Source organism: Tinamus guttatus, unplaced genomic scaffold (assembly GCF_059628265.1).
Source record: "Tinamus guttatus ecotype Peru unplaced genomic scaffold, ASM5962826v1 Tinamus_guttatus_pri_ptg000080l, whole genome shotgun sequence".
Taxonomy (NCBI): domain Eukaryota; kingdom Metazoa; phylum Chordata; class Aves; order Tinamiformes; family Tinamidae; genus Tinamus; species Tinamus guttatus.
Genome location: NW_028288614.1, coordinates 76,764 through 104,692, shown reverse-complemented (window position 1 = coordinate 104,692; position 27,929 = coordinate 76,764). Strand labels below are relative to the sequence as shown.

The window sequence follows — 27,929 nt, the reverse complement described above, 5'->3', positions numbered from 1 at the left end:
CCCTCCTGATCAAGCAGGGACACCTAGAGCATGTTGCACAGGATCACATCCAGGCAGTTTTTGAGTATCTCCAAAGACATGCTGAAGAGAAATGGAAGATGCAGAGATAAGAAGGTCACAGCTGCTGAGAGGCACTGCAGTTTGAAGGCTTTGTTGACTGTATCAAAGGCAGCTAAATAAATCAGAACAGGACATGAACACACCCGTAGACTTTGATGAGAAAGCCACTCATTTGCACCTTGAAGGTTAAACAGTCATATAAATTTATTTTAGGATTGAATAGATTTACTGTAAATGGGCTATGCTGATGTGAATAAGACTAACTAAATACATAGACATAACTATTCTTATTTATATGCATAATATAAATTTCACATTGTATAGTTGCTCTTAGACAATCCAGCGCATATCCGGGGGATTATAGCACATCTCGGGTAGTTTAAGTCATTCAGTCTTTTGGCTCTACGCCTTAAAACAGCACCAGAGACATGTTATAATAGTCCAGAAATGCACTGCCTGTTGCAAATTACTGCTTAAACCAAAATATTCAATACATTACACACATACCCAAAATACATATTTTAACCAGGTATGTGATGCCTTTTTTTTTTAAAAAGGAAACAAGAAGTCCAGATATGGTAAAGTTCAATAAGCTTTTCTATGGGCTGAAGAGAGAATATATCTGTCTGTCCAGCTCTAAAGAGCTTGCTTGCTCATTGCAATTTTTCTTGTCTCATGATCTCATCAGCATCATCTTTGACCTTTCTGCCTTTTCCTTTCTTTTTGTCTCTTCCTCCTTAGGGACCCTGTCATATCTGAATGGGTTATTTGAACTCAAGTTGGGTCTCTCAGTGTCCCGTATGCTTGGAGATGCTCAAACATGGGATTTAATTACAGCAATGAAGTGCAGAGGATGCCATAAGTAGTACTAGAGTGTGAACAGGGAAAACTGAAGGATGAACTACTGTCCTGTAGTGAAACTAAACCTGATTTAAATTTTCATATAAATAGGTGCATTAAGGTGTTATTGGTAGGATTAAGTTTCATTATCTATGTATTTTTCTCACTGCTGTCTCTTACGGAAATCCCTAATTGCCTTCAGCTAATCATCATTTCATATCTCTTGGCTTTCCTGCTATTCATCTGCACTCTAAACTCTGCTGCCTTGAACTATTCTGTGTCATCCTGAGGAGCATATTTTTTAGACTAATGTTTTTATCGCTCTTCTCTTTCACCTGTTCTGTAATTGTTTGATCTGAATCAAAGCATTTCTGGCAAGAAAGGGTTAAGGAGATGATGGCAGCTACACACACCTTACCTTGGTGCTTTTTCCCAACCTACTTGTTTTTGTCAGATAGAATCACGAGCAAAAAGCAAATTATGACGTTGTCAGATATTAACTATAATATTATGTCTTCTTCCTTGTAGGCAATTTAGCTCAAAATGGCAGACTGCCCATTTTAATATACAAGGACATTGCTTTTCTGAGAGGCTGTGTCAGATAAAGTTAGTTGGGGTTTCTGAAGGCTTTTTTTCTCCTCCTTAGTAGGACAAGACCTTATCAGCATATAAACACAATCTTAATGGCAACACAGAGATACCTGTTTTGCCTCTTACTCCACATCCTCAACAAAACATATTTCTCATGTAGATATTGTAATAATAGCTTTTAAGTTGGAAAGGGTCCTCACTTGTGTTGCAATTATTACATTTGCAGATTGGACACTTTTGCAGTTATCTGGGCTGAGGTTTGCAGAGGAGCCTGGGGAGCTGACTGCAGAAAGCTGTGTCTCTACTAGTAGATTAAATGTGTCTGCACTCTCTGACACTGAGCTAAACAAGCCTCAATGGCCCATGTCCATTTTATTCAATTTTCTCATCCTCCAAAATCAGGTGACTGCCTCTAAACAGCCTCCTGAGAATGGTTTCTGGCCCCTGCTCTGGCCAGGAGAACACTAGGTGGTCCAGGCCAAGAGCATTTTAGGGTCCATTCTAGCAATTTAGCTATATTGGTGACTTCCAGGGTCCTGGAATATTCCCTGGGATTGTTTAAGTCAAGTTTCAGTCTTCATGTAATAGGCTGCTCTGAAAACTAAAGCCTTAAACCCTGTTTGGCATTGCTGCCAGATACTCAGGTCTTTATTACATTACCATGTGCTGCTTTGCCTAGAAAAAAGGTCTCTTTCCACTGCAGAACTTGGAGCAGTCACTTGTGTTTTAGAAATAAATCGCTCTTAAATGTTGGTTATAGATAATGCAGTCATCTAAGAAGCGAACAGACCAATCATTTTAGATACCCTTCAACAGCGTTCAGCACCTGAAGCATCACATCATAGGATGCTTAATAACAATAATAATGTAAAAAGTCACATTTTCTCAACTGAGCAGTATATGAGCTTGCACTGTCTTACTGTGTGCTGCTGTTACTATGAATGCTTAGCTCTGGTTTGTATGAGCTACAGCTTCATGGTTCACAGCTGCTGTTGACAGGTAGAGTGCAAACAAATCACTCTTTCCCTCTTGCTTTCCTGCAAGATTATCTTTTATGTTCCTTAATGCCATTGGGAGAATTGATGTTAAACAGTGCTGCGGGATCCTCTGATGAAACACGGCGTAGCTGTAGATGCTGTTCTTGTGCAACCTCAACCAAGTGCAGGCTGTGTATCTATCTGCTCTGTGCCCACGCTGGGGATCTCAATGGGGAACTCCAAAGCTTCTGCTGAGCTGGGACGTGGTCTCTGGACATCTATTGTGTGAGCTGGTCACATTCTCACACAATCGTCTTGTGTTTGGCTCCTGTATACCTAGCATGAAGTCATAGCATTTGGTTGGTGACATCAAAGTCTGCTGCTACGAGAATGTGCAAAGCAGCAGACAATGGCCCCATTGTGCGGGCAAGCGGGGAAAAGGGCAGGCAAGTTATAAAGCAGAACGTTTTTATTTACACAGCAATGTTTTAATAACCAGCAGATTTTTGGAAAAGGGCTGGAAAAATAGTTAAAAGATAAATGTACTTATATTTCAATGTTATGATTTTTCAGCAGGTACAAAAGTTCATTTTTTAAATATTAAAATAAAAAATGCCTTCAAATTGCAGGCAGGATCCTGAGAGAGCTATTGGCATTCCCAATCTATGCTTGTCAGGATATTTTCTTTATTATTTTTTTCTTTTTTTTCCCCAATCCTTCTATGGTCCTATTAATACTAACCTCGTTAGCTACTCACTTGGAATAGTATAGTGAGATAGCTTGACTACAAAGGGGTTCTGTGTGTTTTGGGAGCCAGGATATAGCACTCTTCGGACAGAAAATGCCCTGTAATGAAGGCGAAGCTTAGACATTATTTATTCCAAATACTGGATCTTTCCACCCGAAAGTTTATAGAGGCTGCAAAATTGTTGAATTTGGGGATTTGCAAATACAAATTACAAGCTTGACTCTGAAAATATTCCCGCCTGGAAAACAAGACGAATTCCCTCTTGTGAGCGTTATCCTTGCACGGCGTTCGATGGGGACAGGCGGCATTTTCTCGCAGCGCCGGCTGCGCTCGGAAAGACACGGCACCTCCCTCTCCTGGAATGAAACCACGAGGACATTTTGATGCTGCGCTGGGGTGCCCTGTGAGAACAGACTGTCACTTGTGCTCAATTATGTGGCGTATTTGCGTGTCTCTTCCTGAGTGCACTTTTTAGGCTGCAGCAGGTTAAAGTTAGGGCTGTGCAAACTTTGAGAAGCCTAAATCCAAATTAAGCCTGGCACACTTCCCAAAATGGCTGGAGCTGGCAAATTTAAATCATTTTCAAGTCAGAGCTGTTTTTTTCTGGGTTTTATGTCATCACGTATGAGTTAAAACTGAGGAAAAATGTAGTTGTACCTGATTTAACTTCTTTTTGCTTCCCACCTTGGTCTAGGACCTTTTTTTTCCATATGTGTGACTTGTTTGCTGAGAACTAACCACTGATGGGATTATCCAGTGTGCGGAGCTGGTGGAATTGCCTGTCCAATAAAACACGGGTTTTTACAGCTTTTATTTTAAACATTACTAGAGCATCAATTGCTATAGAATAAAGCAATTGCATCCAAAAGAAACTGTTTCTTAAAACATTTTCTATTAAAAGAAATGATCTTGGTGCTTTATGTCTTATATAACTCAGTTAAATGATACTTTGAAAATTGACTGCTCTCAACATGTTAGTTGTTCTATCTTAAGATATTCTGCCTTAGGAATGGCAAGAAGTGATTTTAAGTTATTTTTAGACGTTATATGCATTTTATGCATGATTCTTATGGTGGGGAGATAATTTAAATATATAATGAGTTTCAAGTGAAACCATTCTTATGCCTAAAATTCAGAAAATATTTCATATGTGCCCAATTTTACACATGCAAGGATTTATTATGAGCTGACCTAAAGGGGCTTTGGATACTGGGGCCACAGTCATATAATGGGAATCCAAGGAAACAGTTTACCTCAGAAAAAAGCAGGTGCCTGGTTAAAGCTGACCTTTTGAAGAGCTGTCCAAACATTTACTCACTCTCACAACACCCTCATGAAGTAGAGAATAAATATTATCTCAATTTTATGGAACAAGGAGGTGAGCACTAGGAGCGTCTGGATTAAAACTCAAGAATTTGAGGCATGCAGTTGCTTGCTTAATCCATTAGGCCATGGTGTTTGGGTTTTTAATAGTCCTTTGCTTTATTAACCCGATAAAACTGTTTAAATACCTGCTAGTTTGGATAGGAGAAGGTTCAAGCCTTTTTTTCTCAAAACAGAGATGAAGTTGTGCCATATCATCATAGCCAAACTTGCTGAATTCTTTCCATATTCATCTTAAAGCAATGAGGGCTCCTGAAGATCATGGTATATTAAACTGCTTCTAGAGTGAAGAGAGATCACAAGAAGTGGTGTTTTTTTCCATCTGAAATAGCTTCATCCCTGAAACTGTTTAGGGGCCATTTGTGTCATTTGTTGAATAACAGTTGGGCAGTGTCCATGGTCATATTCCCATGAACATGTATTGAATAACTAAGAAAGACAGTAGGACAGTAAGAAACACTATATTTGTATGCAGAATGAAAAGGAATAGTAAATTTACCTCCTGGTGAAGTGTAGTTAAGATAGAACAAAGCAGTAGTCCCATTAGTTGCTACTAATACTTTTATAGCCCATGGTAAATACATATATATGTATGTATTTAAATGTATGTATATACATATATATGTGTGTGTGTGTGTGCATATTATATATATATTATCCCCAGTTTTATGGTATTGTGTATTCCTTTTAAATCCAAATTTTATGTAGACGGCTGTATACAAGTAATAATCTCATATAATGTTTGTGCTGACTTTCAGTTGACGTTTTTAGCTGTCAAATGCAGTAGATCATGACTTTACCCTGAATTTACCAAAACACATCATTAGGGAAGCAGTACTGCATGTGCAGTTATCTTGATGACAGGTTCTTTCATCTTTGCATGCAATGAGCTTGCATTTGTTTCATACAGAATGGAATTTTTAATGTCTTTGTATGATTTCCAGCAAGTCTTTGGGATACTTTCTGTAACCTACTAGTTGATGCCTGAAAATTCTGTAGAAATGACAAAGGCCGCCTCCATCATCTATTCCAAACTGAAATGAAGCTGTAATGATACAGGACAACAGGGCAAATGTTTAGAACTGGAAAAAGAGAAAAACAGAGCAGCATGAAATGTCAAACCACATTTTTAAGGCACTTTTTACTATATTTCCATAAATGCATGAGGGAATTATGTTGCAAATACTTGAAACTGTTTATTTTCATTTTTGGCTTGATTTTCTAGCATTGAAAAAACCATGTCTAATGATCTTTAGCATTCTTAAAGAAAAAAAAATTATATTTTACATAATGGTTTGCATGTGTGAGTTCCCTCTGGCAGGAGCACTATAATTAGCCTGTCGTCTCTCAGAGAAGAGACTATCTGTCTTAAAGATGCAACAGTGAGTCTTGGCTGCTAGACCTGGGAGCAGAACGCTGTGATTTTGTTAAAAGATAAACATTATCCCTTTTCACTTATTCGTCTTTCTCCTCTTCCTGCTTCTTTGGCTCAGAGCTAGCCTGGAGAAGCAGAGGACAGCTGAGCACAAACAGTTTTCTTCCTTCCTCATTCAGCAAACCATGGCGAAAGATCTTGGCTTCTTGACATCAATAACTTTGCTTCAGCTCAACTTGGAACTGTTTGGGCAGCCTTTCAGAAAAATAAAGATACAATAAAAGAGGACTGAACTTCCTGTTTTACTCATAAAGTAGCAGATTCAGCTAAGGCACACTGTCCTCTGGGACTGTCCGTGCTGTGCCCAGGAGAGTCGAGGATGTGGAATATTATTCCTTTGCACAGCTCTGGTGGAGCTATTAAAAGACAATCAGCTAGAATAGGGTGGTGGCAGACAGTGCTGTGTGTTTCAGTCTTTTGCGGTCTTTACTAAAGGAGAGTAATTTTGGTGGAACGGCTTTGCTGCTTTTGGGTAGCCATGTGTGTCCTTGATCAGTGGAGGAGGAAGGAGAGAAGGAAAATTTAAACCACCATGGAGTCAGAAGAGTGTAGAGAGCTTGAGCTGGCATAGAAGCCCTGGGGTGCTTTAACTCTTGCATTATCCTGCCTGAGGTTTCCTTGCCAGCATTGACAGGGAAAGCTGGAGTACAGATGATGATCACATATGGCATCAGTCCAGGGCCTGAGGAGGAAGGTGAGGTTTCCACTGGGGACAGGAGGATATTACATTACATTTTGAAGACTGTCACGTACATCAGCGAATGCCTCGATATGCTGGTGAAAATTAACTGCAGTGCCAGGGACACTTCTCTGTGGATTAGGGATATATGTGCCAGGTACCTTGAAGGAACCACTTGTCACATGGTCTGACTTGTGCCATATCCATGTATTCTTAAGCTTGCTTTCTAATCCTTCCGCTGCTCTTGTCCTCCTGTATTGTGTAATTAGTCTGAACAGTATAATTTTCTTAGTCCTCGCAACCTTTCCCTCTCCACCCCTCTGCTTTCCTGATACTTTTCTTTGCCAAATAGTCAGATTTTCTCAATTCGGAGTTCCTAAGTAAACTATAATTTTACTCTATTACAAGCGAGCACTGCTACTGCAGGCCTGGAACTGATTACTCTTTGCATACATCTAGCATCACCAGCCATGGAGTTAAAACCCAGAGAGACTTATGAGGACCTGAAAAGCTTTTCAGAATCGCCTTGTTACTCTTCTCAGGTTCCCTCTTTTGCTTGGAGTTTCTTTTTGAGCTGTAGCTTGAATTCAAAGACCAAGTGTGTCCTTTGAAAGGTTCTTGTAAATACTGATGACCTTCCCCAACAGTCCAAAAAAACTAAAAGTCTCCTTTTAAATTAGCGCTTCTTTCCAACCTTGGACGTTGCAGAAAGCCACTGAACAGTGTAAACTCTCCACAATTTTCTGCATTGTATTTCAAGCCTCTCTAGCCTGCCAGAACTTTGCTGAGAGGCTAAGATCAAAGGGGTTTTTTTTGCCAGTTTTATGTTGGTATTTGTCTCTACCATTGTTTTTTCTAATATTTCAGCACTCTGATGCTTCATCCCAGAAAGGAGAGATTGCGAGAATTGAAAATGGGAAAAAAAATCAATCTCTTGAAAGGTTGAAATCAGTGGAGTCAGGAGAAGGAGATTCCTGATCAAGAACAGGATGTCAAAAGTGTAGTGAAAAAAGCATTGGAGAGAGATTTGCACTTTTAAAGCCTGTTCTGAAGGTGCATGCTGAAATGTGACTGTTTTTTTTCTGTTATAAAGGTTGTATGTTACTATTGTATTCTGAAAAGACAGAACAGATAGGACTCATGATATATAACAGATTACATTGGACAGTCTGATAATTATTCTGCCTTTAAGCTCCAGAAATTAATATTTATAGGAATTTTCAGTTGACAAAAGCTTGGTGAAGTAAGACAGAAATAGTTTTTTACTTCTGCCCTGCCAGCAACTTCCCTACAGACTTCTGCAATAAAAAAAAAACCCATTCCGTGCAACTCGCATGCATTGAGCTTTGTGCTATCCAGGAACTTTCCTAGACAAAATTAAGGTTGCGTCGAAGTGACCATTTATCTAGCCATCTTCTTACTGCAGTTTGTGTCTTTGCTCATTCTCTGGTAGTTCGGTGCTTGCATCCTATGCTCTGTCTCTTCTTGCTGAGCATGGCCTGCTGGTCGGGCAGAGTTGGTAGCCACAAAAAGCAACTTCCTTAAGTGCTCTTTTGGGGAATTGCATGTGTCATTTTAACTCTGCTTTAGGATAAAATATTTTATTGACCTTTGTCACTCTACTGCATAAATGAATGCAGGTTCTGAAGATGTAGTCATTCATGTCCTTCCTCCCCTGGACCTCATATTGGAAGTCAATGGCAGAAAACTATGGACTAAACATGTATCCTAATTGTTTTTAAAATTGTGTGGAATATGGAATAGACTTCTAATCTTGAATGTTGTTCTGTTATTTATTAGGTCATATTTTTTGTCCTTCAGTATCAGTATCTCTCTCCCCTTTCCTTTTTTTCGCAGTTCTCCTATCAGCCATTTGTTTCTGAGTTGTTTTATTTTCTAGACACAAACATATCACTGAAGTGTGGAACCCTCTTCATTGCTTTTTTATCACTGCCAGTGATGTTCTTCAGATTATTCTGTCACCCAAATTCATTTTTGCAATTAGTATTTTTCTTAAAGAAAAAATATTAAATCCCATTTTTCTATTCTCTGACGCTGCTGATGAAAGGTTCTTCATAGTCAGCATGAATGAGACTTTGGCTACATTTGCAAGTGGCACAAAGATGTGCAGAAAACAAAGCCATTGCTGCTGTGGAAGTTCATGCCACAAGCATCTCAGGGTTGCACTGCAGTCTAGTGCAAGGTCAAGTTTGTCCCTGTTGACTGAATGCTGTTGGTGGTCGAAGTGCCTTGATTTGACTCTCTCTGAAAAGAGTCCAGTTAGTGTACTCTGAAACCATGACATAGTGCATGGAAGTGCATGGATGACTGGGAGATTTGTTTCCAAAAGGTGCTCTGGATCCAAACTAAATGCTTGTGCAGATGTACTACACATCTCCTTGGTACCTAACTCGGACACTTTGGTAAATTCAATAATAAGCACATCCGGATCAGCTGGTGCATGTGGCCCGAGGGGTTCTTACTATCTGAACTGGACTTGTTCTTTTCACGTTAATGTTGCCATTTTTGTAGAGACTGACATAATTTCTCATCTTATAACTTGCATTTATGTAGAAAAGTAATACCAGAGAAATTCGAGTTTGAAAGAAGGCACAAAGGAATTAACTATGAAAAAAGGCCGAGTTCTACATTGTCTAGTTCCTGATGACTCCAAATGGAGGTCAGATGAATTTCTGGAAAATATGCTTTTGTTAAACTGATTACTGGCCCAAAATAAGGGCAACTGGCTGAAATTCTGTGGTCTGTGGTACACAGGAGGTCAGACTAGATGATCTAATTTTCCCTTTTGGCTTCAAACTGTATGAATATGAGCAATCCTCCTGATTACAGGACACTTCTGGCCATTGAAAACTGCAGGATCAGACTGTCAGTTACCAGTAAAGAACAGTGTCTGTTCTGCCATGAAATTAATTTCGTAATTTTAGGCTATCACATAACAGCATTGTTATACCCTGGTTTATGATGCAAAGAAGAGCTCCCTTTAAGCAATGAGAAAACCACCTATAGCATGATTTACCGGATTAGGGCAACTGGGTATTGTAAACTTAGACTTTGGTATTGGCTATGACAGTTCATGTTCAAAATCCAAGCTGAAGTAGACTTGGTTCGAGACTTTCTGTGCCAAGAAGGTTAACGGGTTATTGACGGCTTTAGAAATGAAAAGTCAGGGAGGAAATTAGAGCAAACATGTATCGTGAGCCAGCACACTGCATGGCTGTTTTTAATAGGCATGGCAGATCTTCTGCAGGAACGCCTCCATTAATAGCACGCTTATCACTGCTTCCAGATGGTGTGATCATAAACACACAGAGCTTTTGCAAAGGACCTATAATTTTTCCTGATCCTTTCCTCCTGGATTCACCCAGAAGGAAGGCAAGCGGTACCACAGCCCACCCCAACTATTTTTTTTTTTTTTTTTTTGCCAGGAAGTGTGGGGTGGGGGCAGGATCACATATGGGCTTCCATAAAGCCCACCAACAGAGCCTGTTCCTGAGGCCTTATGGAGTGGGAACAGCCACTGGTTTCCTTAGCTAGACCTCCTTACTTTACTTTTGGTCTTGTGCTGGTCCCTTCCCATATTAGAAGATAAGCTGCTGCTCCCTTGTGCCCATCTTAGACTACCAGTCTGGCTCATTTCTTTTTTTTTTTTTTTTTTTGCTCTGTCTTAATTTTTTAAAAATAATCTACATGTTAAGTTGCACATTCTTTCTCAAAGAGTTTCACTCAGCTAGAGGAAAATCATCAGTACAGCTAAAAACTTGGAAAATCAAAAAATAGAAAATGTTTTCAGTTATGCTCTTGACAAGCACAGTTCTTGAAGAAACAATTCCTAATAAATATGGTTTTGAACACCTCTGAGAATTAGAAAAATAAGGAGTGTCCCTTAAAAAACTGCATCAAAAACATGTTTTTCTTTTACCCTCTACCAGTATAACAATGTTGCATGACTCAAATGGTACTGAAATGTTCTTTCCAAAAATCTTAATTTTTCTAGGAAGTATGAGATACAGATGCAATTTCTAAAAATTTCCTTACAGTAATGCATTAAGACATTTTACGTATCTCCATTTTGATCACTGAGCTACCCCAGCAAGAAATGTGTGAAAAAAAAGGTATCTCCTTTAGTCTTAAATAGTGGAGAATGGTACGATAGGCATTTTTGTTAAATTTCTTTGCCGTATCTATCATCTGGCTTATATATTTTCGAGGAAAGAGTGGGGAAAAAAGAAGAATCCAGCTACTGCTAAGCTCTGTTTGGCTTTGAATTGCTTGGGTATTACAAAAAGCCAACTCTGGTGCCTTAAATCTTGCTTCCATCAACCAGATGATCAAAATAGTTAACTGAATTTTGGTCAGTGTAGCAACCGATCTCTTCATATCCCATCTTTGGTATGTGCGTAAATGTAGATATTTTATAGAATATTTTATTTCAGTTACTTTGCCTATGCCTTTCACCTCTTTGACCTGGAAAATCTAGAGTGCTGTAATAACCAATATCCTTTTTAGAAGCTTATTATGTGGCTCTTTTTGGAAAAGAAACTGAATATGTGGCATAGTAGAAGGAATTTTGATGTAATTTGTTTAGAGAGACTGTTGCTTGACAGACCTTTTCGCAGCACACGGCATGGTAATGGAGAAATTGGAAGTCTCAGCCAGGCTGGGTGAGAGACAATAGCTGCTTTCACTTCTGCTGCTTGCTCAAATCCAATCTGTCAAAGATTGCAAATTGTTCCTTTTTAATACTGGGCAAGCGGCCCATGAGTAATTATTTGGTTGACTCTGCCTAATGCCTGATTAAAATTTGCCCACAAGACCAAAACACCACCCTGGCTGGTTGTTTTGAAGGCCAAAGCTGAATCAGCAGCCAGGCTTGATGTATTAGGACCAAGCAAGACAATTTTTTTCTTTTTTTTTTTCTTTTTTTTTTGCTCTTGGACAAGGCTTATATTGCCTTGTCATGAGTTCTGTTTGCTGCAGAAGTATCACCTGTTGTAAGCACCATGAACTGTTTTCAAAAAAATAAGAATTGCTTCCATAGGGATGGTTGAGTTTCATCTCCCCTGCAATGGGCAAAAGTCAGTGGGCAACCATGGACTGCTCACCTTGGAGGGGTAACTATTGCCCAAAGAAAACACTTTGCTCCATCATATCCATCATTTTCTTGGAGCTATGGGAGATGCTGCACATGTCTAGCAAAAGATCAAGGGAAGGGAACCATTACAGCAGCCCAGTGCTTCACCAAGGCACAAGAGAAGCTCAATACAACTTTTTCACTTTTTTTTTCCTCTCTCCCTCTTGCTTTCTTTTCCTCAAAAAACTCAATAATTGCATACTCAATGTATACATATGCTCAATTTCTCTTACATTCTCCTTTTGCTACTTGTTCTGACCTAAATCCAATAGACCCCGTTTGTATATTTTGTGCGAAGACTGTTAATATAATTGTATAGCCAAGAGTTGGTCAGGAGAGGATGAATGAAGCTGGGATGGAATTATATCAAAACAGAGAGCCTTTCAGTTCTTTACAGAAAAGATGATGTCAATAAAAGACAAGGACCTGCAAAAATAGGTTGGGAAAGATAAAGAGCAGAGAGAGAGAGGTGTTGGGCAAAAGGAAGTCAGAGTGATGAGTATTGGAAAGATGGGAGAGCGGGTTTGGAAGGAAGGCAGGATAAGCTGAGCCAAGGTGCAGAGAGAGAGATTAATAAAGGGAAAGTTTTAATTAAGGTGAAAGAGAAGAGAGCTGGTTAAAAAAAAAAAAGGAGTTAGAAATAAAATTACTAAAGGGAGGAATAGAGAATAGCTGAACAGGAGACAAGAAGAAAATGAAATGATTTCAGATTATTGGGGATTTTCTCATAGTTTCTAGGAAAATAGTTAGTGGTGACACATGTTTTAGAAAAATAAGAAGGAAATTAGAATAGAAAAGCAAGGAGTAAAGAAGTACAAATAAGTAGTACTTAAGATTTATTTCCGACCCTAGTTAAAGATTTAGGCACATAGATCCCAGTGAAATGACTAGGGGTGACAGAACTAAGATTAATAGTTGGCTTTCAAAATGTCAACATTACAGTTTATTTTGTAGAAATGTTACAGGTTTCTCATATTTTATATATAATAGAATATTTATAAATCCAAAATCCGGATGGACTCATAAAAGGAAGAGCATACTGAGAACCCCTAGGTTGCTGAACACTTTTGAATGAGACTGCTAGCATGAGAAATGGGAGCTGAGAAGCCCTGAGATCTTCTGAAAACGCAGTTTCTATTGTAGACGCTGCGCGTTTCGAAATACAACTCTCATCCCTTAAAGATCCAGTTGTGCTTCTAAGTCCATTTTAATTACAGCTGTTACTGTATGTTGACACCAGCGATAGAGAGCTTGGGGCAGCAGATCATCTCTGTCCAAAGGCCATGAGTACCTGTGGTGCATGTGACTACATACCAATGGCCACAAAACAGGAGTAGCCCTGTTGAGGTACCTTAGATTCTTCCCTTCATAAAATCAAGATCTTATGTGAGAGGAAACTTCCCTCCTTACTCATAAGGATTTGAGGGAGAAGGTGTTGAACCCCACCTCTGATAAGGCATTAAAATCTGTGCTAATCTGTGCAATCTAATCTTAGTATCTGGAGTTTCATCTGGCTTCCCTTGACCCATTACTAAAGGATTTGTGCAGTATGCCAGTAAAATGGGAAGCTGAAAAGTCAAAATCCTCACCATAAGCAGGCTACAGTGTTGCAGATTCCTGCCCCATACAGTGAAATAGGCTTGTTCATTCATAGTACGTGCTGATGGAGGCTTCTGTGGAATATCATTTACAGCCCTGTTGTCTTTGTAGATGCCTTCCACGATGTGAGAACACTGATGTGTTGAAGGGGGCGGGAGGTGACCTTCCACTTCCCATCTGGAAAACATCTGTAATGGGCAACATATCTCTGTGAAGAAATATGTTGCTGTTTCATAGCTTCTTCAAAGTGTTATATGGGCAAAAGGTATGAATTGAATTTGTACCAGTGTTGGTCGTCCCAGTCTCTATAGCCATTACAGAAATACCCAAATACTCTTTTCAACAAGACAGGCAGCAGTGTTTCATGCTGTCTCACACAAAAAGAATGCAACATCCACTGGAAAAGTATAGAGTAGTCAAAGGGATCCAAAAATAAAACAAAAGGAACAATATCATGCCCTTTTATTGTGGCCCCTTAACTCTAGTCCTCTGAGAACTGTACTGATTGATGTCAGTGATGCAACCCAAAAATTAATGTCAATTACCCCAAACAAAGTGCACACAAGTGATGGTAAGGATCTGATTTCAGTCCAAAAAAGCCAGGAAATTCAGAACTATTGCAAGGCTGAAGACCTGGATTTGACACTCCTGTCTTACCAACAGCCGTTCCGCTGCAGGAAAGACAAGAAACAAAGAAAAAAGGGAGTTACACCAATACAATAAATAATGTGACTGAGACAACACACCCACTCTTTGCTCTGGTCTGGATCCACTGGGTCCTATTAGCTTTACTTAAAGACTAGGAGTTGGAATATGTTCTTGCGCATTCGGGACATTTGAGCATTTGGGGCTCAATAACTCCCCAGCCACTTTTCTGCTTTTTTTACTGTAAGCCTCTTTTATCAGTTTAGGAGCAATATGTTTTAATGAGACCTAACTAGGTCTTTGTTTACAGTATTTATTTGCTGTTTTTGTGTACTCAGGAGGTATCACTCTGTAACATGATCAGTGCTCAGTATATATTTGAGGCAATAATTCTGCATCTGAACAGGATTGACCTTGCACTCTTTGATAAATGAACATGCAGCAATCGAGCTGTTCTGGTGTCAGCATGCACACAAATCAAAATGTTCATACATCAAAGAAGTACTTATGAAAAAAAATTGGTACAGGATTTAAATATTCTTCAGTGTTATTAAAAAAATATGGGTTCTGATATCATGGAAAACCCTTGATGGAGTTACAAGCAGGTAATCCATATCCCTATCTGTAAGCCTATATTTAATGATTGAATAATGGCAATCAGCCAGAAGAATCTCATGGCCTGGCCAGTTTGTTTCCAGACAAGTATCACTATTATAGATATGCATTTCTTCTATATTTCTTCTATAAAATTGGATGAAAATAAATAAAATAATAAATAAATAGAGGTAAAGGTACTGAAGAAGAGACACTTAGATATGCTTGATTAGGCTGATCAGATCTTATCGATGGTATCGATCTGTCCAGATGTTCAAAAGAAGCTTCATTTAAGCGACATGTATCATATGAAAGTCTTTCATTTTCCTCGCAAAGTAAATATCATTGGCCCCTCCACAGACCAGTCAATCAGAAATGACTCAGTAGTTTCTACTCAATTCTTGACAGAACATTTTGGAAGTCTGCTGCTCTGAGCAACTGCCCCGTGTCTCCAGGATGGGCCACTTTGCCAACACATTAGGCTGATTAGTACTAGACAGAAAGAAAGATTTCCCCAATTTATGCATAACTTGAGGCACCATCAGAGTGATTTGGAAGCCATAGCCTCTTGTCAAGCAGCTTTTTCATCATATGAATGGCAATGTGATTTCATACGATTTTTAAAAAGGCCTGGTCTTCCTTGGGATCCCAAGTTTCTTGATGCTTTCTTGCTGATACTCTCTTGCCAAGAAACTAGTCACTCATAAATTGCCAGAAACTCTTGATTATAACCCTTTTGATATGACTCTTGATATTACCTTTTGAATAAGGTGTATACCAAGGACTCTCTCATATACACAGTTCTCTTATGGAAGAGCCTTCAAGGTTTTGAGCAGCCTTCACATGCTGGCTGAGGTGCCACCAGTGCTCTTAATGGGTGTTGAGATACCCAAATACCCAAAATGTCGACACACCCAAAGCAGCATGTCCATCCTGCAGGTTATCTCTCACATCTGAGGACTATTTGGAGCAGCAGGGACAATCACTACAGCTTGGGAAGTGGCAGGTGTACAGTATGGGTGGTGACGAGGAGAAGACTATTCTGTTTACATTTTCCCGCTTTTTCTCTTTTTGTGTTGTTTTGCTTTATTTTTGTGAAGGAGCCACCCACAGCCTAACTCTTAATTTGCTCAGCATGTCTCAGCATTGAGAACCTAATTGCATGCTGTCAAGAGATAAGAAACAGGGTCATGATCATGCAGACCAAATCAGAGGACTAGATCGATTCTGGGGCAGATTTTTTCCTTCTCTTCCTACTCACTTTGCATATGTTGAATAAATGTGTACTTCCTACTGCTTTCTTCATGCCTAAATGCTGTTTGAATTGTATTAATGCATCCCTACAATGGTCCAGCTTGCAAAGGCCAATGTCAAGTTGTTATTTAAGGGAGCAGAATCTTCCCATGATTATCGCTGGTCACAAGTAAGCTGTTAACTGCTTAACAGAAATGACCTTTGCATTCTGTGCAAAGAGTTGCAATATATACCAATATATACCTGGATTAGAGGGAGAAATCAAATTAGGGATGGAGCTTCTTTTTGAAGGTTAAGGGTGTTTGGCCTTCATACTTAATGCAACATTTTTTAAGTTTAGATTTGAACTCGGTCTTCAGAAGTTCACAAGGGATAGTTCACAAAGCATATTTTGATTTGAGACTCCCTCTAATATAAATGTCATAAAACCTTGTATTGCATAGTAATTTATTCTGCTTTTGAAGAATGCTTGTGCGTAGGTAAATGACATCAGCACTTGGATTTTTTTCCAATGTGTTACAGAAATACTTATGAGAGTATCCTATTGGATGTCATTCTAAAGCCTAATCCTAGATAATTTATTCAGTTTTACCTGAGAGAAAGCTCCAAATGTATGTTCTTCTGTTTTTAATCAGTCCAACTACAATTGACTCAACTTTTGCCTGAATAAGGAGTGAGTAAAAAATGAGTGAGAGCCTCAAGATTTGGCTCCTATTCATTAACCTCAGGGCAGACTTCATTTTGTATGATTTTTAAGCTATTAAAATGTTGGTTGGCTTCCATTTGAGCTCAAATTCCTAATATCACCAAATAATTATGTGTAGATGATGAAATGAAAAAACAGGCATGTAGTCTCCAAACGCACATTTCAGTCTGGGTGGCTGAAATGGCTCATAACATTTGATGCATGAAAACGGGGTGGATTGAATAAATTAGCAGAATCACAAAAGGAAACCACTATAGGAAATAGTTTTACACGTGTAATCACTGAAATACTCTAGTGAATGTGTCAATCTGTACTAAATAAATATATTTGTTTATAGACATGCTCTGTATTAGCTTCCACTCTTTCACAGCACTTTGCCAAACAAAATCCCACTAGAAGTAGGATGTTCGCACCCGAGTAGGAGTTTCTTGGATAAATATTTTTTCTATATTGAGACCAAAACCACTTCTACAAATTTCAGACTTTGATTGAAATAGTATATTTCTTTTGCTTTTTTTCTTCCCATCTCCTTCACTGGCAACCACTGATGCATTACCTTAGTTCCTCCTACCTCCCACCACCATGGCGAGCCAGGAGCCCGCTGGCTGCAGCGGAGCGCGGCGGATGGGAACCGGTGCCACGCATGGGGTGGCCGCACCCGGGTGCCTCGGCCGGCGAAGGGCCTTGGAGCCTGAGAAAATTGCTGTTTGCAGGCTAGCTTTGTGCCTCGCGTTGTTGGTTCAGCTCTTATTTCCCTGTTAAAAACGTTGCGTTGACTCAACGGAGGAATGCAGATGGCACGTACTGCGAAAAGAGCCTTCATGGAAGAGTTTTGGGGAACGAAGAGAGAAGCACGTTGCAAAACGGCATTAGATACTGTGATTCGGTACTACTGGTCAACAATTTCAAGAATTAAATATAGACAGACTATCCTTTTTTCTCAAATCAGCAAATTTACTTCAAAGCAGTACCCATCCCATCCTGTCCTCCTAGCTGCCCACTTCAGCATCCTTTGCTGTAGATCTGGTTTGGAGCCATTACAATGGAAGACATAATGCAATGAAAATAATAATTACTAAATAGCACAGGGTATTTTCAAAGTACCCCACATTAGCTCTATAATCAATCCTCAGTCCTCAAAACAGTCTTAAGTGAGTGATAGTATTTGTATCTCAAAGACGGAGCAAATTGAAACACAGAAATGTTAAGTGGTTTGTCTGAGGCCACACAGCGAGTAAGTGTCAGAGCTGGGAGCAGAGCCCAGCCCTGGCTCCTGCCCTCATACTCAGACTACTGAACCATATTGTTTCCAAATAAATTCCCTAAAAATCAAATGCTGTGCCTGTGAACAGTCGCGACATGTAAGAAGAATTTAACTCTCTTCTGACGCTTCCTACAGAACAAAAACTCAAAGCTCTCCAGCAGCAAAAAGAAACCTTGAAAGGTTTAGAAAAGCCATCCATGGAGCGAGGCCATCCAGGATGTTTCATGCTGAATTAGTCTGCATCATAAGTAGAAAGGGTTTTTATTATTAGTGGTAAGTTTTCACATGGGAATTGTGTGACTAAGTATCTGTGCAGAGTCCTGAATCATAAACCGTAGTCTGCAGGATCCAGCCATAGAGCAAAGCTTTCTCTTCATACATCTCAAAGCTTACAGCATCATTCTCAGGTATAATAAAGTCACCTACAAGTTTAGACACATCCAAAAAGAAGACATTAGTGTCTGGTCAAGAGCGTTGCCACCAGTTTGACTTAAGGAGAAATTTTAGGAAACCAGCTGTGATGCTCCCAAGGAGATGTGGGCTACCATGGAGCTGTTGTGGAGTGTTGTGTACCATGCCAGTGGTGCACACCACCCTCCAGCACCTTGGGGAGGACACGTGGGCGCTTTGGAAGCGGCATGTCACGGGCAGGCAGTTGCGAGCCTTTATACCTACCACAACAAGAATTGATCAGATGTCAGCGTGTCCCTTGGTATGAGGAGAGGTGACCACAGAACTCAGCTACGGTTTTTGCAGCCATGGGGAAGGAATTCCTCTTGCTGTCTGTGAGCTGAGAACATTTGGGTGAAGTTAGGCTCAAAAGAGGAATTTCCTTCAGCATGTTAAGCAGCATCTTCTTTAACAAAAAGAATTTCTTGTTCTTGGACGAATGAGTCTGTTAAAGCTGGTGGCACTGATGGGAAGAACTTTGTGAAAATATGTTTGTTTTGCAAAGCTGGCTGCCAAGTATTGTTTTATTGCTCCATTTTTTTTCTTTCTTTCTCCACTGTTTACAGTACCTCTTAGAAACTCAAAATGATCTTTCTCTCCCTACCATTTTTGTTCCTTTTTTTTTCTCTTTTGGCAGATGTCAGTACCCCACCCCCACAACCCAGTTCTTCCTGCAACAGGAGCTGTGATCCATTTGCCTTGTTTTTCTTCTTTATAACACGAACCCAGCCCTGACAACAGCATTCATTAGTTAACTACAACATCGCAAATTAGGCCAAAGAAGGACAGCAAGAAAAGCTTTAAATTTTCTTCCTTTCCATATGAAAATGTGAGTGGTGTTGCACAGAGGTAAATGTACAAAACATTGAGGCCATCTTCCTGGGAGCTCCTGTGTTCCCATCAACCTTGGAAATTTTGCCTTATCCCCAGCAGCAGAAATGTTGGAGCTTTTGGATCTAGCCTATATTCTTTAGCAGATTTGGATAACATATCCTGGATATATCCCGTTCCTGGATACAGCAAAACCATTTTATGCGATTATCAAAGAAGTTTACGCTGCTGGCAGATAAAAAGTAAGCAGAAGCCCAGAACTGACTTTGCTGGAAAGCTTTTTGTTATGAACTGTTGAAGGGCAGTTTATGGGGGCCCTACTTTTACAGAGCTTGATGGTCACGGCTGTGCATGGGAAGATGCTGGAGATCTCGGCATCATTCCTGGAGGACAGGTATTCCCATGGTGCTTTGGTTGGGTCTTCCTGGCCAACTGAGCACTCAGGAAACCAACTGGAGTAATGAAACTTGTGCGTGTGTTTCTCACACCTAACGGTGATTCCTTGGGGACTAGTTCCAGAACAAATGTGGTTGTGCTTCCAGAGTGATCACTGCTGTGTGGATAAGTGGATGTTGTAGCTGTCAGCGCATCAGTCTGGCCCCATCATAGATGAAATTTGTGAGAATTTGTGAATACAGCAGAGGACATCATTTGGTGCATAGCCCAAGTTTGTAATCCGCTAAGCCTGTGTGTTTGCACATATAAATATGGGATTTGTTATTGCTCATTAACCATATACTAGGCATTATATACATAAAACATTCCCTCATTCTGTGAATAATATCAGACATCTGTGCTTTGGCTACTGATTAAAGATGGGTTTGTAGAATTGGAGCATTCAGTGCTATTGTCTTAAATTGGAGAGCAAGAATTATGCATTATATTTCTTTTGTAACATGTATGTACTTTTAATAAGGAGAGGTTATATACACATACATTTATTTAGCCCTAAACAGAAGCAGCTAATTCTAAACAGCATATGGATTTTCTTTTTCAAACAATGTTGCTTATATTTTGCCTCCTAAACTAATTATTATTTTAATCTCCAAATAAACTGACACTTCTTTGCATGTGGTTTGCCTATGCAGGCTGGGAAAATTAGAAGAGCAACCTTTTAATGACAGGATTTTTATGTAGATGTTTCCATGTACAAAGAAATATGAATCGACCCAGAATGACTCGTTTGATATTATGGGGGCTAATGAAATTTCAAAGTTAACATTCCACAAATAAAATGGAAAGAACAAACAAGGAGAAAAGGGAGCAGATTTAGGGAATCATTGTATTTTATGGGTTCCAGGTTATTTGGAATGGAATGAAAGTTAATGCTACATCCTTTTTTCCATCCTGCCAGCCAGAGTCTGATCCAAGAATGTCTCTTATTTAAAGGGCAGGGCTCCCTCCACTGTTCTTAAATAAAGGCTTTCACTGTCTGGGATCTAATCCTGCCTGATTTTCACAATAACGCTGTAAGACTGCATGAAGAGAATTACTTAATGAAAACAAGTTTTGCATATGATTCCCTTGTCATAAACCCTGTCATGTCATATGGTTCAATTTACATTTATGCAAATATCAGAGAATAGAGCAAAATTACCAAAGGAGGAAAAGGCCGTGGCATGTCACAAACAAGATGTGCCTATTTGTATTTATGTTTGCTAATGAAGTTCAGCCAGGATTTGCTCTTTGATTTTGATGTCTCTGTCTGCCATTCCACTTCATGTATTGTAATTAAACCACTTGCCCACACACATACACAAGGGTAACAAGAAAGGCAGACTGTGACTTTTAAAAATGCAGTTCTGTAACTTGCTTGTATGGTACCCATAATTCAAGATTTACTGTCTTTAAATGATAAAACAGACCATATTCTCCAGTGGTATGAAATTGTATCTCACCTTTAAAGTAAGCAGAACTGCAAAATTAACCCAGCTGAGGATTTGGCCTAATAAATTTTAGTGTCTAGGATGTCCGTTGGAGATGTTTTACTCCAGGCTTTCCAAATTTTATCCCAAATAAGAATTTAACTCACATCAGCCCACTCAAAAGTCACAGCTGTTTCTTTCTCGTGCCAAAATTATTCTTTCTCATCATGTTACAGCTGTGAAGTAAGTTATGCACTACTATAAATTGTTAACTGGAAACCATTTCTAGCTAAGGTACCTGTTCAGAGGTCTTTGCTTTTGAATCTGATATATTCCCAAATTGAGCAATACTCCCGTCTTCGGGTTTGGCTTGGGTTTGGTTGTGTAAATCACAGCTTCGGTATATCTGTGTTAAGGAACGTGTGATGTTCTGCCCAATAAGTTGGCCATACTAACTCTTCAGTTAGCCATGTTTCACTTTGTGTGACCTGCTGCAGGGATGGGAGTTTTGCTCCTCTTCATGGAATGGTGCTTCTTGGTCTTTCATAGCGTGCCACAACATGCTCTCTCTGTAGGAGAGAGACAGGACAAAAGAGGGAGTAGAGAATGGATGACTTTTCTATGAAGTTGGAGGAATTACTTGACCAAGGCCTTTTTTTCCACAACTCTTAAGAAAGTTGCCTTTTTAAGTTGTTGTTTTTTGCCTATAGTCATCCAAAGCAAAGGGAAAGCATGATTTTGCTTTTAGATGACTAGCAGAAGTGAATATCGCTTCACTCCCGTCAGAATGTTGGGGGAAAAAATGAAGCTCATTGACTACATAATGATCACATTCTCAGAGAAAGAAGTTTTTAGATCAAAATCTAGTGCTTTTATAATTTAAAGGCACAACTGTTTCACGTTTGCGTTTTAGTGAAGTGGACAGAGAGAGGATGCATTGAAAAGTGCAGTGCCATGGCTTAACTGATGTGGTTTGGGGTTGTTGTGTTTCTTGCAAATGGCAAAACCAAGAGAAGGTTCAAGAGATTGTCCGAAAAAGATGAAAAAATGCCTTCATGTCACCACATGACATGACCCACTAGATGGGCAAGTAGAGTATTTACCAGCAAAATCATCCGTGCCTTTCCCCTGCATAGGAGGACATGGCAAGAGCAGACTGGCTAAAGAATGCAAGATGAAGGGTCACATAGATTATTTTAGTTTGGTCCAGCCTGCTTAGGATCTAGTTAGGGTAAGGAGCAATCTATCGTCTCACTTTTAGCAAGGTAAGAAGAGAGGATGTTCGATCTTACCCTATGAGAACAAGGATTGGGAAGAGGTTCTGCAAGAGCTAACTTAACCAAATAAAGTTATATCACCTTATATCATTCATAGCATGAATGGGAATTTGTTTGGGGAAGGTAAACTGTGTAATTTGTATCAAGATAGGGGATTTCTCATGTATTAAAAATAAAAAAATATATATGTTTTATAAATTCCAAGGTGGTAACTTCACTAATCAAGTCCATAACAGAAGAAATATGGGCCAATGATATCTCCTGACATAGAATCATAGAATCATAGAATGCTTAGGGTTGGAAGGGACCTCTAGAGATCATCTAGTCCAACCCCCCTGCATACGCAGGGACACCTAGAGCACGTGGCACAGGACTGCATCCAAGCAGGTTTTGAAGATCTCCAGAGAAGGAGACTCCACAACCTCTCTGGGCAGCCTGTTCCAGTGCTCTGTCACCCTCATTGCACTATACCATATATGACATTGCACTATACCAACAAAACGCATATGGCTATGGGCTACCATCATCCTTCATCAAGAGCCTGCAGCATCCTCTATCTGAAATTCTGAGCCAAACAGTCCTTTATTTAGAATTTGATGCTTCCAAAGTGGCAAAAAAGCACCTCAAAAATCTTATTCAAGCCCTTTACATTACATTAAACCACAGTAAATGACTCTCACATATACGCACAGGCTATCTCTTGCTAGTGCACCTATATATATAGGTTTTGTAAAGAACAACTTGCGGTTTCTTTTCATAGCTCTTGCTATGTAAAGATACATCTTCTAGTATCATGAATTAAGCCATATGTATCTTTTAGATAAATGTCGTAATGTGGAACTATAGGAGAAATAGGATATTTCGGAGGCAAAAGCTTTATTATTTAGTTATTTATCATAAGGAGAAGAAGTTACCTTGTTATGGACCAGGATGAATCAAACTCCCATGAAATGCTGATTTTTCAAACAGGTACCTTTAAATTGAAGTTGAAAATGAAGTCTTTTGAGGGGGAAAATGTTACAATTTATGACTAAATTCTGTAATAAAATATGCGTATATCAGAATCACTCTGTTTGGCTGGGGAAGAAGTGTTGTTTTCATTATTGCTGAACCTTCAGAATGGCTTCAGGAATTCTCTTGGTCCTTTCCAAAGAAACTGAACTTCAGGCAGAGATTAAAGCAAAGGAAATTTCAGCCCAAGGGCACATGTTTCAGAAAGTTAAAAGTATGTGAAACACGGAGTTCAGTAGGAAATAGTTTTTGGTACTAACTATAGCCACACTAACTATAATATATTGCTAACTATAGCCTGGTGAGTGTGCCCACCTTTCCAAATGTGTTGGCCTCCCTGCTTGAGATTCTTCTAAGATGGCCTTTGCGGGGATAGAGCTAACTCTCTATTTGCCCATTTTGGAAAATTTCAAGCTCAATTATTTCCCAGGTGAACCCAGCCAAGCCCAGCCTTGCTGGGCAACTACACTTCCTTTCACAAGCTCCAACTGTTCTCTTGAATGTGAATCCAGCTTCACACTTGGGTTCGTTTAGCTCTGCAAAACCTGCCCAACAGCCCCAGATATTTTATTTATGTGTTAAATGTTGTAAAGTCCTGTAAAAATATCAGGGTCGAAGAGCGAAAAACGTTACTTTTGCATAGGTTTCCAAGCGCCAGCCATAATGGTTTGGGCGAGCTGCAGATCCAGACTCCTTTGGAGTTGCTGCTCATGGTTGTGGGAATATTTTGGATCCTTTCAAAACTGTTGGCTAGTTTGCTTTGGTGTATTTTGTGTTTGGGTATAGAGTCTTGGGATTTTTTTTTTTGTTTGTGGTGATGCTGTCTTGTCTGATGACTGGCTCTATATCCCAGAGCTGTTATTCTCTTCTTTAATACCACATGCTGCTACAGCTCAACCCTGAAGTATGGTGTTAATGCAAAGGATGCTATAATAAACATCTTGTACCTATTTCTTTTTGCATATTCAGAGTCTGTAAATGTCTCTCTGAATGCTGTTTCTGAGACTAATTCCTTGCAGTTCAGTACAAATACTGTTTATATGCAAAGTTGTTAGAGGTTATCCTTTGCTCTGTTTTAATGATACTTTTCCAATTCTAGTTTAAAGAGGAGAAATTGATCTCACTAAAATTAATTTAGAAATTGGTACAAGGTAACTAAATGTGGCAGTTATATGTCCCACTTCCCAAAGGCTCAAACATAAGTGGCAGTAAATAAATGTGATGAAACAGTGACTGTAATGAAATAAATATAAATATAGTTTCATTTGCAAAACTGAATGACTACTGAAGGTGAACCACAAAGAGAAGAAGTATTTAAACTCCTCCAAAATTGAAATATTATTATTACTCTCTAAAAATATTCTTAGCAATACAATTTTTAACTGAGAATATTCCCTTAAAATATAGGGTTTCCAATGTTTCTGGGTAAAAAGAAATCATACCTTCCTATACTGATTCAGAAAGAGATGTTAATAAAGAATGAAAGTTATTTTAGAGAGAAAATGTCACCATATCTTGTCAAAATCTTTTCTCAAGTACTATTTAGCTCTTCTTTATCATGGAAAACACTTGATCCCAGGTTACAATATATGGGTTATCAAATTGTTTTGCACTGACCAGAGCTTCTTTAAGATTCATTTGGTTGGGGTGGGAGGCAGGGGATTATACCAGTGTCTGTTTACATAGCTTTTGGCCCAGACTATAAAGTAGGCTTGGAAAAAACTATAATGATTCAGTAATTGATAGACTATTAAGATATGTGAGTTTGAAGAGATTCTGGAGCATAGTGAATAGAGAACACATGCTTACAAAGGACAAACAGATTCAGCCTAATAGTGTATTTTTGGCCTCATCCATTTTGCAGGCAATTAGCAAAATAGGACGTTGCATTTTTGCATATCTCCTGCCCTCCTGAAATAGAGCCCCTAACCACTTGTTAACCACACTGATTTTTTAATAGACAAAGCGGTCGCTTACAACTTCCCTACCAGAAATGTTCGGATTAAGCCTGCTATTAGATTGCAGCCAGAAGAGTCGGCAAAACAGGAAGCAAGCCTTGCCTTTCTCTCTGCCTTCTGCCCTTGTTTGAGTTGATGTGATAATTCATTGCAGATTTTTCTCTCTCTTTGACAGAGTGCCTACCGCCGAAACGGGATGACTTTTCTAGCCTGCTAAAATGGATGTGGCCGCAGCAACAGGAAAGACAGCGTTATATTAAGGTGATTTGCTTTTCCCCTCCGTGGAAAGAGAAAAAAAAAGAAATACAAAATAAAAAAACCCACAAACTCCAATGGCTCCGCGCACCGGCGAGTGGGCTGATCTGTTGTGACTATCTTCTGGCTGCCTCTGTCTCTTTTTTTTTCTTTCTTTTTTTTCCAGCCCCCTCAATCGTTATTCTTGTTTACTAGCTGGAACGTAGAGCTAATTAATGGCAGGATGTTTGGGGGAGAGTGTAGGTGGACAAGAATGCAGCTTGTACGGCCCTGTGAGCGCCCGGGCGCTTGCCGCGCGCTGCCTCCTGTGCCGGGGCGTTTTGATTTACATGTGGGGAAGTCCGTTTGGGTAGGGGTGCTTCACACAGCAGCAGAGGGTAAAAAGAGGCCAAAGATGGAATGAGCTGCAGAGTCCTGTAATTTAAAAATAAGGGGGGAAAGAAAAAAAAAAAAAGGAGAGAAAGGAACAGGCTTGTTTTCTTCTAGTGATTCCTCTCGGTTTATTTTTAGGTAGTGTTCAAACAGCATAGCCCAGTGTGATCCAGTAAGGAGCTTTTTGATACCACGTTCAGAGTCAAATTTGTTTGTTTTCTGTCTTTCCTGGGGGGAGGAGAAGCAATAGGCTTAAATGCGCAGCCCCAAATTCTTCACTTTGACATCTCTATTTTCATTGCATCCCTCCCCATGGGCCGGAGCCGTCTCTCTCCCGAGAGATGTGCAGGGATTTGGCAATGAATTGGGCCCTACTTGGGAAGTGGAGCCTTAAGGACCTGAACAGCCCTATCTATCCGAGTGCCCTCAGCAAAGGTTTTAAGTTATATACTTGCTCAAGTATGTGCTGCAGGAAGCAAAGTTGTCTCTGCTGTTAATGAAGGCAACGCTGCTGTTAAATTTGGTTGAAGAAGAATGGGCTCTTTTCTTTTTTCTTTTGACTTTTTATATTTTGGTCTACTGTGCTTCATTTCAGATTTCCTCTGTAAATTTCAGTCCTTCCCTCTATGGTTCCTGCAGCCATTCCCAGCTCCTGCAGCCTTCACTTTCCTTGCTGACACATTCATTTCTTTCCATAAAAAAACTGTACAAATACAGAGCTAACCACTGTGATGCCTGACCAGAGGAAAGGGCTTGCGCTTCGGTCCTTCCTCCAGTATTTACTGCCTGTGTCCCTGGGGTCTCCCGCTGGCCCAAGGATCCCCCTCAGTGGCTCTTCGTGCAGGCTAAAAATCTGACTTAAACATCAAATTGAGGCAGAGCACTCAAGGGATCCAGAGGAGATCAATAAAATAGTGCTTTTATATAGTGCAGCCATCCTCTCCCATTGCTTTGTATGGGAGGTCTTCACGACTCCTCACGTTTCTCCTCTGTGCCACCGAAGTCACTTATAAGTGACCTCATTGCCCTGCTGTGAAAACCTGGACCTGCTTGTGAAAACTCTAAAATGCATATATATATTTTCAATGACCAGAAAAAGCGTCTTTCCCTTGTAACCAAAATATAGTAAATGTGAGCTTTATACATCAACTATTACTGGCATTCATAAATTGCTTTTTTTCTTTTACCTGCTTACAGTTCTGTTTTCTGGAATTGATCTTTGTGTAAAGGACTAAAAGTAATGTGTACAATGCAGTATGTAAAACAGGAGGGGAAGTTTTCTGATGTCCCATCTGTGCTTGTTGAAATGTATGATTAAACTTTTCTTTTTATCATCATCCTTATTTTTGTTGGCGTCCTTAATCATGGAAAATTATATGCTTGCTGTAAACATCCAGACTTTTTAAAAAGACACCAGCATTTATTGTATTTGGTTTCGATCTGCAGGGATATAGACAGAAGAAACCATTTCAGGCACTGGGTACTGGAATCAAAATTCCTTCCATAGCTGTATCTCTCCCAGATTTTACATTTTAAAATGTGCATAGGCAAGGAAAATACTGGCACTTATTTTTTACTGCTCTACTTAAAGTCCCAGAGAATGAAGACTCAACATACATTTCTCTCACAAATATGACAGATCATGTTTTTGTTGGTCTGCCGTGTGTTTGTCTATCTTGAACAGTCTGACAGGCAATTATTTATAAAATCCGGGTTTGCCCAGTAAACCCATATAATAACCTTTCACTTCTCCACATAAGTCAGTGAGCTGAGTTTAGAGTAAAACACGGTAGGTTATGTCTCCCTATCTTGGTCTAAGCCAGTTATTCTTACACTGAGAAGTAATACCTTTTTCTCATCTTCAATTTTCTTTCTTTAATTATGCTTAAAACCTAAAGGAGACAAATAAGACTTGTGCTGCATGTGCTTGTTGTCTTAGCACCACTTTAGATGCTGTAGAAGCAGAGATGGTTTAAGGTGATA

The 27,929-nt window shown here is 39.5% G+C and overlaps 1 protein-coding gene across 1 annotated transcript in view; it reads left to right on the top strand.

Annotated features, from left to right (window-relative positions):
* The window catches only part of SUPT3H (SPT3 homolog, SAGA and STAGA complex component), a 252,076-nt gene extending 226,381 nt beyond the window's left edge, over nt 1-25,695 (top strand). The window contains exon 12 of the mRNA XM_088520123.1: nt 25,495-25,695. Within this exon, the coding sequence (XP_088376249.1) occupies nt 25,495-25,536 (42 nt within the window). The 3' untranslated portion in view covers nt 25,537-25,695. The remainder of the gene's footprint in view (nt 1-25,494) is intronic.
* Nucleotides 25,696-27,929: the final 2,234 nt, after the last annotated feature.